The sequence below is a fragment of the Apostichopus japonicus genome, chromosome 19 (assembly GCF_037975245.1).
Source record: "Apostichopus japonicus isolate 1M-3 chromosome 19, ASM3797524v1, whole genome shotgun sequence".
NCBI classification, from domain to species: domain Eukaryota; kingdom Metazoa; phylum Echinodermata; class Holothuroidea; order Aspidochirotida; family Stichopodidae; genus Apostichopus; species Apostichopus japonicus.
Window position 1 is genome coordinate 12,226,538 of NC_092579.1, and position 13,230 is coordinate 12,239,767.

The 13,230-nt window shown below is 37.5% G+C and overlaps 1 protein-coding gene across 1 annotated transcript; it reads left to right on the plus strand.

Annotated features, from left to right (window-relative positions):
- Positions 1-2,022: 2,022 nt before the first annotated feature.
- LOC139959785 (uncharacterized) lies at positions 2,023-8,090 on the plus strand. The gene is made up of 3 exons (XM_071957631.1): positions 2,023-2,100; positions 3,134-3,254; positions 7,452-8,090. The coding sequence occupies exons 1-3, from the start codon at positions 2,023-2,025 to the stop codon at positions 7,643-7,645; spliced, it is 393 nt and encodes a 130-aa protein (XP_071813732.1). The 3' UTR covers positions 7,646-8,090.
- Positions 8,091-13,230: the final 5,140 nt, after the last annotated feature.

Genomic DNA, 13,230 nt, shown 5'->3' on the forward strand with positions numbered 1-13,230 from the left:
TAATGCAGTTTGGTGCCTTGAATCAGCAATTGCAGTTTTTACCTAAGTACCCAGTTTATTTATGTACTCTCATTAAGAATCCGGAGGGGCACAGCCACTATTTCGACGGAGAGAATTAGAAATTGTCTGTGATTTTCATTGAGATAGCAGGGGCACTACGGCAACTTTGTAGTTTTAGTAGGAAAACAAGGCTATTTACATACACTTGTGAAAAGGCACCAAGGGGCATGGTTTCCAGAGTGAGAAAAAACATGTAGAATAGACAGAATTTTAAGAGCAACTTTTTTTTCAGTGGTTTTTTGAAGACTCTACATCAAAACCTTAACATTTCCTGCAGCTGCTCAATATTTACTGGCTCTTGGCACAAATTTTGCTAGAGTTTTGGACAATCTTAAAGCCCTGACTTAGATGATTAAGTTGTAGGATGATCAAGAGGGCACCTAAGGCATTGAAAGCGTTAAAAGGCATACCGCAGTTGTTGCTATCAGTGATGGATGATTTTTAAGCTCATTACCGCAAGAGGTATTTTGCCATCCACCTGCTTCCTGACGTACATATTTTTACGTTCATTGAGTGTGTTTTGTTTGTTCTTCTTGTTTCCTCTGTCTGTCTACATTGTTGGTTCTCTTTTCTTTCATCTTCCGCTGCAGTTTATTCTCCCCACAAAAAGTGGCTATAGAAAATTTAGGAGGTACGGCTCAGTCCAAGTACAAGCATGGCTCATCTCTGAACACGGAGTCCAGTGGTAGCGATAGTTACAGGGACATTTTAACCAGTCATAAGTAAGTTTCACTCTCTAAACATGTTTTATTTTAAGCAAGGTTTTGTCAGCTGGCAACATTATCTATGTTTTATTCTTTTGTAAAACAATTCAAAAATAAGAAACTGACTGGGAAAAGTAAATGCAATGTATTGAGACAAGTTATTGGATAATCCCAAACTGAATGTTTACTTACCATAAATGTAACTTGTTGAAAGGTAACGCTGTGTCTTGGTAACGACATTTTAAACTATCTCAAGTTGTTAAGGATTGGGAAGGTTAATAGAACTCGATTTGGGGTGGGGGTGAGTGGAGGAGGGGTGGGCGGCTAAAATTAGCTGCTTAAACGATATGATTTTTCAATTTACAATATAAACAGTTGACTGTACTGAAAACTGCACAGTGCATTTTAAAGTAGACCACTATCTATTTCTTGCTGTAAAGCAGAACTGTTTGTGACCTTGTGTTGAGTTTGTTTTGATCTCATCTCCCTTCATGTACAGTTAATGAATAGGGAGATGAGATATTGTACTTCACCCCACATCAAAAATGTGAGTGTGCATGTGTATGTCTGTGTGCGTGAGTGAGTGAGCAAAACTAAGTATGTCGCAAACTCCTCCTAGACCCCAAGTCCTGTCGAGTTCAAGCTTGGTGGGTGGGTGCCTGACCATGTTAACTCATGCCTGCTTGATTGATGACGTCAAAGAGGTCGAAGGTCAAGAAATCTAAAAATTAGTTTTTAGCCATTTTCTGCATGCCAACTTGTTGGACAAAGGCATTAAACCACATTATATGTAGAGAATGAAGAGATAAAGTTTAAAACAAGACAGATTTAGCTGTTAAGGCTCGTAGTTAACAGGTCAATTGAGTTAAAGTTATAATTGGTCTAAATTGTGCAAAAGAGTGTGTCCTAGACTGTTAGTCTGATCAGGTTCAAACTTGGTGGGTATGTACTGTAAACTTGATCTTTGGTGATTGTCTAAATGTCATAGGTGAAAGGTCAAATACCTAGAAAGTGTATCCATTTTCTGCTGTCAGCATGTTGGAAAAAGTCATTAAACCACAAATATGTTGACTATAATGAGACAAATTTTAAATTAGAACCTATGCAGCTGTTTAGGGTCAAGGTCATGTTCATTGTAGATCCATGCCATCATAAAAGAGAAGAGTACCATAGATTGCCATCTTGTCTTATGTTTTAATAGTAATAGATGCTAAGATCCCATAACAAGGGAGTTTATTAGGCAAGTTTCAGGTGAGATATGATTGATAAAGATGGCTACCTTCAAGGTATGCAAAGAATTAAGATGACTAATGAAGAAATCCATGGCAGAATGAAGGTGAGATGACAAAACTATTAATTAATGGATCATTCAACTGTCAATTTGAGTATAGTTTCATTAGTTTAATGTACGTTTAATTGCTTTGTTCAAGGGCTGTCCTAACATGTTAGTGTTTAATATCATGAGATGCAAGGTTAAATTGTGACTAACATGCAACATCATGTAACATGTTGAAAATTTCAAGTTTCATTGCTTACACTACATTTCGTTTTAATAGAATGTTGAGTGAAACTACCCACTGCTGTAGGGGATGAAACATTTGGTGTTTAATCCACAAGCTCCAGCTCATTCCTTGGGGCTTAAATTTCAACTCCTACCCAGATCCCAACGAAGAGAGCAAGTGACGTCTGCTCTGCAATGCGACAATAGCATAAGAGACGGTGGTATTAACAGACCTTATGGGGAAAAGTTAACACGTCATTTAATGAAAGTGAAAATATCCCCATCTTGGTGGGGTGGAATTCATTTCCCCTGTGGGTTGTATAACAAAAGAGAAATCTGTTAAAGCAACGATGATTATTAATGCATCTTTGCGTGATTGATTACTAATCCATCTTTGCGTGATTGATTATTAATCCATATTTGCATGATTGATTTTTATACAAATATTGAATGGTTATGATTGCAATAGTGCAAATATTTCATGAGTTGAAAGATGGAATGTTCCATTCAACGGGGCACAGCAGAGTTGAATGGAACATATTACATCTTTCAACGAATGAAATATTTGCACTATTGCACGAATGGAAACCATTCATTATTTTTATTATACAACATATTATATTAAGATGGGTAAAATGCACTCATGCAACCGATTGTTTTGAACAGACAGGTTTCTCTGCTCTCTTACCATTGAAAAAGTGCTATCAAAAAAGTATAACTCATGGTTCTATTTCATAGAGTGGAATAGAGCGGATTTTGCATGCAATCAACGAGCAATTGACCAATCAAATGACCAGACTACAATATGGTGTTGTATAATAATCCATATTTGCATGATTGATTATTAATCCATCTTCTTTCTGCTTAGACGTTGAAGGACAGCGTAGTAAAATCAGAGGATTCCGTGAAGAGACTGTTAGCAGAGATCAAGATGCTAGGTCAAAGGGTCGGTCAATCCCATAAAGCCGTACAGAAGGAGGAAGAGCCAGGTACATTTTCAAGTTTCTTCCTTTTGGGTTTGGTACGTTGAGAGTACAAGATGGATATGATGCTCGCATTGTATAAAATTATTGGTAGCAGTATTCTGGAGACAATGGGTTGTAGGACTATTGTTTGCGAGCGGGTCACAGATATGGTCATGTGCGAAGAAAGTTGGAATGAATTTCAAAACTAACCAATGAGTCTGTCTTGCGTACAAAGATTTACTTCGCTGCTAAATAAACCCGAGCGCGTTTAGCAGGAGTGTCAAGCATAAATCAGGGACGTTTAAATTTGGTTAAAATGTTCTATTTATGGTAGTTCACAAGCGAGAATGTTACCTAACTTATATGGAATTGATGCCAAGTTTTTGTATTGAATGAGTGCAGTTGTTAAATTTTTTGTCCCTGCCATCCCCACCCCACCCCCAGAAAGAAGTATCCCTAACCGTGATGGAATATCACTTAGTAATATTCAGTCTTACCGAAGGCGATGGAGTCCAACAGAGTTGAGGAGAGTGGAATTTTCCAAAGGTTAAAGTGTCACTGTTCCCCTGACCAACACGGGAATGATGCTAACTTTGTTAATTAAGGCGAGGATAACAACTAGGTACTTGACTCCATAAAGAACTGGGACATGTGGGTGTGTAGAACAGAAAAATATAGTGATACAATTACTGACTGAAACACCCGTTCCTATAGAACTCGTACATGTGAGTGTTTAGAACAGAAAAATATAATGATACAATTACCGACTGAAACACCCCTTCATGAAATTACACCCTTCATATAAATTACAAATGAATACTAGAATTATAGCATTAAGAATTTCTAGAAATTAATTCTAGAAATCTCTTTTCACGTCTTCAAATGACAATTTCAATCCAAAAGTTCGGTAAGCTTCAGGTCGCTGTCACTGTTTCACCAACTCCCGTCTTTTGGGCCACTTTCTCTTTAGGCCAGCACCCCTTGTCTCTCTTGCTCCGCTGATGATTGTCGAGAACTGCAGGGTACAAAATACGTTAACTAGTATTTTGTCTAAATACATGCTCTGGAATTATCCCGAGGGTATTTGTAAGACGAACCCTAACCACAGTGAATCTTCCTGCAGATGTGAATTTCCCTTTGGGATATTGAAAACGCATAACACATAATAACATAAATAATTACATAAACCCACCACCTAGTCCTAAATAATCACAAGGCTCCCAATTCTATAATGCCCCCACTAACTGCTCCAATACAACACTTACTATATGCATACTATCTCTACCCCTAGGGCAGCTTCAATGGCCAGGATTATTCTAGAACATAATCTATGTATCTAAAATATCATGCCATACCCTAAGACACAATTCTCCTCTCTAAAGTGACCCTGATTGCATTATCTTGTAACACATATTACTAAGTATTATTGACATATCTCCTAGGCTAGAGCCAAAGTTACCTAGGTCAGGATACAAACCTCCACAATAACAGTGACACTTCAATAAGCAATGAATAGAATAAATAATTCTAATACCTTGAAACATCATTCCCCACATAACAAGGATAAATAATGTGACTTACTTCACTGGGCTTTGACTTGCTCTCCAGGTACAGACTGGCGCCACGATACATCCACACAGAACCGGTTACTGGTCAAATTAACTCAGGTGGTGACAATAAATAATATATGTTTTTTTGCATATAAAATGTTGGCCTCGCAGGTTAAGCTTCAAGCATCTCAACAAGCCTGAATACAACTTAGTGCCCTCACAGGGTCTTACCACAACAGCAATAATAACCACACACCACGCCCACAGAGGACACAGCCAGTCTTGTACAACTGTACCTTTCAAACCCTGGGAGTCAAGTGAGGAATATTCTCCAACTCTGAAATGAATGCATACCATGTACTGCTCAAAACAATACATAACACAAAACAAGACACAAACAAGACAAATATGCAGGACACAAAGGGATAAAGCTACTACCTTCAAGGCAGGTTCAATCTAGCTTGCGCCATTCAGAGTCACTCAAGTGATACATAAGGCAATACAATAGGGACTTGTATCTGCTGTGACATAAAGAATACATCAAGTTTATTTACTCCGTCCTCAGATTTAGTGTAAAGTATTTTTTTGGGGTGAATTTTGTAAGGATAACAAGTTCGTTCCTTTTTTCCTAGAACTGAATAAGTATTCACGCAAAGCAAATTGCTCTTTTTACCCATCATCAAAGTAGCTGTGCAGTTACTAGTGTATTGGAAACAATATTATACCTGCCATAAGTTTTGCCATATGCTACTGTGCATTATTTTTTGGGGGAGGGGGGGGTTTCCCTTAAATTGTATGTGCATTGTGTCACGTTTGTTTTGACAAATAAGGCTTTGTTCTGTGCAGTGATAATCTTTTCCTATAATCCCAGAGATATAAATATAAATATATTTAGAGGAAAATCTTGAAAATGGTTGTAACAAAATTGAAGCCGGGTCAGGCCAGATCTTTCTGGAAACCCTGCACGTAATGAGACTAGGAGAGAATTGGTCTGGGAGGAATGGGAGAGGGGGGGGTGTGGGTTTTAGTGGAATATTTAGGAACATTGCAGTTATTGTGTGTTGTTCTCCATCTCAATTAAAGACCTGTTATTTATGTGTAAATTAACACCTAGTTACTTAGTATTTTGCTGTTTGGATGCAGCCAGGGGTGGGACCTAGATTCCTCATCTCTTAGATTTTGTCTGTAACCCCACCAAAACACATATCCAGTACCACTAAACCCACTCCGAACTCTGTTGCTCCATTTACCCGAGCGAATCTTGCTATGAAATTGACTGACTTGCTACACAAGTGCAAAGATACTGGGCATTTTTTTTCCATTAATAGAAACTCTGGTGTTATCATCAATATAATGATAAACAAAATGGAGAAACTTTCAGCACATGTATTCAAAATAGTAAACACTTACTTATTGCCTCCACTCCACCCTCCAGTTTAATATTCTGGCTTTGCTTTCTTATTATGTGCAGGTTTGAGATGTAGTACATTTCTCCATCCGTGTTATTGTCAGATAATGAAATGAGAATGAGAATTAATAAAATTGTAAAAGAAATGTTTCCTTCCTCGACAGCATGACTTCATATCCGTCACTTCTTCAGTATCTACCTAAATGAAAAATGTAGGCTGAATTTTAGACACAATAATGTCGTAGTCCACCAGAACAAGGTTAATTTGAGATTTTACACTCACACCCTGCTGATCCAGTTCCAAGCTGTTTACTGTTAAAATGTGCTAAACCTCCGATATGTTCCTTTAAAGGCTAACTTGATGATGTTATCAGCTCTTCTAGAACATGCTTTAATGTTAATGTTAAGTTTTGTTAACCCATTGCTTTACATAAATTCTCACTCAACCAAAGCATGTTCCTTTAACTTGATACTAAAACAACAACACCCTTGCACCCATTGAAAGAAAATTAAACACCATCTATCCAAAAGTTGACAAATTTGTACTACCACTGTAAACATGTCATTTGAGACAGGTAAATATCTTTTTGTGATTTTGTGCTGGATCTGAGGAACTCAGCTAAATGGTTAAAGTATTAGACTAAATAGTCTTGTCACTCTAAACCGATGAACCTCGGCAAATAAATGGGTCGTTACCTTACAAATTAAAAGTGGCATAAAAAATCTAGCCTAGTCTGATAGCGCTGTTTTTCAACCGTTCACAACAAAGTAACTGAGGTTTGTTAAACTTTGTTTCTAAAGTCATCTTTTTTATGAATTTTTCCTTCATGTCTTTCCATTGTAATATAGCTTGTAAATCTATTGCAAACACAAAACTTTTACATTTTTTTTTTACATTTTATAATAATATACTGTAACTACTGTAGTTGATACAACAATACTAGACATTTCACTAGTAGATGGGTTATAAATTAAAAAAAAAAAAATTGACATTTCTGACATTACATAAGTTAGGGAAATCATTAAATGTTCTTAGATCTCTGTCTGTGGCTCTGACTCCCTCCCACCAAGAAAGTGTTAATCCCCCACCCCCTCCTATCACCCAAAGCAATCCGTTTTCGCCCTTTAAATTATTGGCTATGGTTGACTCATTCGAGTCTTCAAATGTAACATGCATGATCAACACTTTATGCAGAGTTCTTACGTCTACATGGCTTGTGTATTCCTATCTAGTTATTTTCTTTCATACTCTTTTATGGACAGAACCACCTATGGTGTCCACCATGGAACAGCTCCCCGAGAGACCTCCAGAAGACTTAAATTTGGAAGAGACTTGGGAAGATGACGAAACATCAGACAGAGACAATAAATTGGAATCCCAAGCCCCTGTAGCCGATTCAGATCCCTACTCTAGTCTCATTATGGACATGAAAGCCTCCATCTCACCTCCGAGTTAAGTACAGTCTAACTCTTACCAGATCAGGAAAGGCTTACCAGACGATAACCTCCTGAAGGCAGAAGAAGACAGAAAAGTTTGTTCCAATTCTGGTAGCGACGTGCCGAACGCTTCATCAATCCAAAATGACAAGCTGATGGAAGTTTCCCCCGAAGGGATTAGAAATAGGACTAAAGTTGAAGAAGAATCGGAAAGTGATTCGATCCAGCTACCAGAAAGACCTGCCGCTCTCAAACTTTCAGGATCACAAACTTTTTGAGCCACCGATGTTGCAGCTTCTTAAAAGATATATTTATTATTATTATTCGTTTCATCACATAGTATTACAAGGTGAACAAGACAATAAAAGTACAAATAAGTAAAAAATGTGAAAGGAAGTCAACTAAGAAACCCTTTTGGGCTTAATCGAATAGAGTACTCCCTATCTATATGTACATATATATATGTAAATATTTATATAAATATATATATATATATATATATGTATATATATATATATATATATATATGTATATATATATATATATATATATATATATATATGTAAATTGTATATAAGCTTTTCTACTTCTTTTTTTTTGTATCACCATGTGTATAAATATTGAAGCACTAAGATATGCAGTATTTTTTCCTTGAAATAGCAAGAGATATAGTAGAGAACACTGTTATGGAAGCTGTACTTAAAACTCTTGAAAAAACTGCTCTCCTAAATTTTAAGGAATAGTTTGGCAGAATTTTTTCTGGGGAAATCTATCTTTATTTCATGCATAGTCTTGAATACTTCTGCAATACCATAAGACCATCTCTGCCCTGCACCTAAAAATACTGGGTTTTTTATTCTCTCTTGCATGTTTTCAAAAGTGCCCTTCTCAAGGGTATCATGTTGAAAATTTTCTCATATTTACAGATGGAAATTATGAAGTTATGTCAATTGAGGTCATCAGCGGCCAAAATACAAAAACCTTGTAGTCTAGTTTAGTGAATATCTGTAGCATCGGTAAAATGTCATAATAAGGTGGTAGGTCCCCCTCACTGAGCATTACACTTTGAGCAGTTCCGTTAAGAGGTCAAATGTAAATTGGAGTCATCAGCTGCCAAAAGCCTGAAATCCTTGTCAACATCAAACTCAAAGCTGCGATTATCCTCATGCTCAGAAATGTACAAGAACTGAATGTTCTATGAAGAGGTCAAAGGTCACTTAGGGTCAAATTCTGACCACCTTGATCAGGCGCGTATCCAGGGGGGGGCGTTGGGGGCGCGCGTATCCAGGGGGGCGTTGGGGGCGTGCGCCCCCCAGGTAAGAAATAGAGGCGAGAAAAAAAGAGAGAAGAAAAACGGGAAAAAGAGGGGAAAGAAGGGGAGGAAGGAAGGGAAAAGAAAAAGAAGAAATAGAGGAAATGGAGAAAAGGAGGGAGTAGAAAAAAGGGCAAGCAACTGGGAAGAGAAAAAAAACAGTGACATAATTACAGGGCTGATCCCTATTATACACATAGGGTAGCCAGTGACGGATCGATGATTTTGGAAGGGGTGTGCGCCTCACCCTACCCCTTACACTGACAACTCCATTTTGACGTTTTCATATTTCCTCTCTCACTAATATATCTATATAAATATATATATTTATATATATATATATATATATATATATATATATATATATATATGTATATGTATATATATATATATATATATATATATATATATATATATATAAACAATTGTGCTATGAAACCAACTGTGGCTGGTCTCGAACTCGACCGAGTCGTCGGGAACATGATGCATTTCGGTATTAGACCAGGATCTATATGCGAACTGCACTAGACATATGTCCTTCGATGCAACACTGCCATCCAGAGATAAAATGTTATACTCCGGCGTGAATGCTAATTGTTACCCTAAACCTCGTACCGTAACTCATACAATGAATCTAAAAATAAATTCCTCATGTGATTGGAGAATTGAGCACATCTCCTGTGAATATCATGTAGTGCGTGGGGGGGGGGGCAGGCGGACGCACCTATCACTTCTTGAGATTGTTCCAATCTGCGTGAAAATGCCCCACCCCCACAACCCCTACGCCCCACCCCTCTTATCGCTTCCCGATGGGTTACAAAACTTAAACAATAACCTTCGCCCGTAGTACCAAAAACTTGCCAAAATCCGGCAACACACCACTTCATCGATAGATAACGAGTCTAGTGATCCGGCTGTGCATTAGTGATGCTAGAGGTGGTGCATATGGCAAGCCCTTTTAACATTTACCTCGCAATTAGACTTAAGTCGAATACATTTCACTTAAATGTTATTCCACTTTAGTAAAATGTATTCCACTTAAGTGGAATTCAATATCCCTTAAGTAGAATTCCATTTCTCTTAAGTGGAAATGGACATTTCTATATCACTTAAGTGGATATGCCTCCCACTTAAGTGGAATTGTATTTCACATAAGTGGAATAACATTTCACTTAAGCTAAATAGCCCATCTATTTCACTTAAGTGGAATACAATTCCACTCAAGTGAAATGCATTTCCACTTAAGTAAAATACAATTCCACTTAAGTGGAATGCATTTCAACTCAAGTGGAATTGTATTCCACTTAAGTGGAATACAATTTCACTTAAGTGGAATAATATCTTTTGCTCGTCAATTTCACTCAGTGGAATTCTATTCTGCTTAAGTAAAATACAATTCCACTTAAGTGGAAGTGTTGATATGTGACTTATATATAAATACAATTTAGGGTAATGTTCGTCGTAACGCATTCAATTGCTCATCACATATGATGATGTAGTCGATCCTCGTTGCACGTGTGTATCATGGCTATGGCTAATCATTCACATCTAAACATTGCTGGAATTCGATCAAATAATTGTTGTTGTTAGAGACAATTCGAAGTGTTGTTTCCTCACTTGCACAGGGGAACAATCAGTATGATGCACAACAGAGGCGACTTACATCTTGTTAAAGTAACATAGGCAGTACTCGTAACTTTTTAGATAGTGAAACTTTTGACGAAATAAAAGATTCCATCCAAAATCCAAAAAAAGTAATACGTTCTCTTGCCCTTGTCAATGCGTGTTCGGCTGTAGCTCCAACCACTTGTAATGTATTTACCATGGCTTTATTTTGGTAATGGTATTCGTTAGGTACCAGGTCAGGTACGTACGTACTCACCTTGCACGGATGTTAAGTGCTAGCTGGATCACGATGGACAGCCGATATTCATTGTGCACATATCGACACCACGTACGTACACGTATCGCGGCAAGTTGTTTATAATGGCGCGCAAAGGCATGGGCAAAGTTTGGCGTTGAATGTACTAGCCAATCACATTCCACAGAAGTGGAATAGACTAGCCAATCACATTCCACTTAAGTGAAATAGACTATCCAATCACATTTCACTTAAATGGAATGCATTTCCCCTTAAGTGGAATTGTATTCTTCTTAAGGGAAATAGAAAGGACATTCCACTTAAGTGGAATTGTATCCACTTAAGTAGAATACAATTCCACTTAAGTGAAATGCATTTCCACTTAAGTGAAATACAATCCCCTTAAGTGAAATAGATTTAGCTTAAGTAAGATGCAGTGACAAGTTGATGAATTCAGCTTAAGTAAAATACAATTAAGCTTAAGTGAAATGGTATTCCACTTAAGTGAAATAGAATTCCACGTAAGTTAAATAGTATTCTGCTTAAGTGATATTGAATTCCCCTTAAGTGAAATGTATTCGACTTAAGTCGAATTGCGAGGTAAATGTTAAAACGGCTTGCCATACGTGCACTGACCTAAATGGAGTGTAACCACTCCCGATTTTGCAATTTCCCAAGATCAGGCCCGAAAAATCCCAAGAAATACCAAGAACACTGTGCTGTATGGATTTCTAGCAATATCCAGCGATATCTAGGGATGAATATCCCAAGATCTTACCTAAACTGAAGGCAGATAGAGAATCGAAACCTTCAGTGTACTGAACTTGAAACTGTGCGTCTTTCGAAATGAAAAGAAGTAGGGAATTGCACAATAAACAAATCAAAGTTATTTATTTCAGTCTCATTTCAATTATTCGAATTTGTTAAGCAAACAGCAGATATCACATCATATAAGTGAGCATGAAAATGGCGTTCCAGGATGAACAGCCTTCAAACCATGGGCGCAGATCCTGGTGCGGACAGCGGGACGCGTCCCCATCAACTTTTTCAGTAGTGGGGACATGATATACCGTGTCCCCACCAATGTCTTGACCAATAGCTGCATATCAAGTTCCCCTGTATTGAACTTTGGCGCAGTTAGATCCAGCCCAGCCCCCGGTTCCTACGCCCTTGCTAACCACTGCGTCACAGCAACTGTTGAGAAATAATGCTAATTTTTTCTTCAAAATGGAACGGAGGGTGATGTTCAAAATGCTGTACTTGTAAACAGGATAACTCAACACGTACACCTTTATTGAACTTCATATTTCAAATGGTCTTAAAATTGGCATTATTTTCAGTGATTAATACTACATGACTACAGGTTTGGCAGTAACTTGTGAAAATGTTTCATAGTGAAAATAAAACAATGTCATGTAACTCATTAATTATTAAAGGGGTGGCAGAGCTGCTTTTCTTGCTCAAATTGATCAAAGAATATGTCCATGTGCTCATACATAGAGCATCTGTATGTCTTTATTTCACATAGGAAGACTGTTCTCTCTGGGTATTGAAACATTTTGGAATATAAATTCTACCTTTTTGAGTCCTTAAGAGATCTTAATTCTTTTGATTGCCTTGTTGCTAAAGTAATGGTCAAGGCAACGTTTCCTGAATCTGCATAGCTCATGTCGCGGAGCGGTTGAAAACTATTAATATACAACAACCAGTTAAAACAACAGTATCAGGCAGTATTTTATCACCCTCCGTTCCATTTTTGAAGAAAAAATTACGATTAAAACATTGTACACTTCTATCGCTAAGCATACAATTTCCGAGGAAACAACACCGTGAAACTGGAGAACATTTATGAATAAGAAAGGTTTGATTTGACTGCTTTGAAATAACGTATGACTGGAAAGATGAGTCGAGCGCTCTCCATCGGCCTCTTTTTTGGTCAGTGAGCAACTTCAGAGGAACAATAGAAACCCGAAAAAAAAACTTTTAAAACGAACAAAGGATTCACAAACCTTTGTTCTGCCTAAAAGATAAGCAGAATGAAAATAAAATAAAACTGTTAGCAAACTGATTATCCACTAGAGAGCCTGTGTAATAGAATGAGTAAAAGTTTCGATCCTAGCAGGATCTTCTTCAGAGGCTAAAAACTAAGATAAGCAGAAAGTTTGGTTTATTGTAGATTTGTGTGGGCGGAATTAGCCCGATTGATACGGGGAAAGGTGATTAATTTGCTCTAGGTGGGTTATGGTGCGGTTATCTATAATTCTTTCGAAAATCTTACCTAAGGCTGGGAGGAGACTAACTGGTCGATAGTTTTGAATTTTGGTGAGGTCTTTACTTAGTTTCGGTATTAAAATCTTTTTGGCGGATTTCCATGGGGTTGGGAAATGACCCAGTCTAAGGAGTTCGTTAAGTAATGGGAAAATATGAGAGTT

What these genes read in the sequence shown, in the direction of transcription:
- LOC139959785 (XM_071957631.1), top strand. Translation starts at nt 2,023, where the DNA reads ATGATTGATAAAGATGGCTACCTTCAAGGTATGCAAAGAATTAAGATG. An exon ending in AAATCCATGGCAGAATGAAG is followed by an intron (nt 2,101 to 3,133) that starts GTGAGATGACAA and finishes CTTTCTGCTTAG; the next exon opens with ACGTTGAAGGACAGCGTAGT. An exon ending in ACAGAAGGAGGAAGAGCCAG is followed by an intron (nt 3,255 to 7,451) that starts GTACATTTTCAA and finishes TTTTATGGACAG; the next exon opens with AACCACCTATGGTGTCCACC.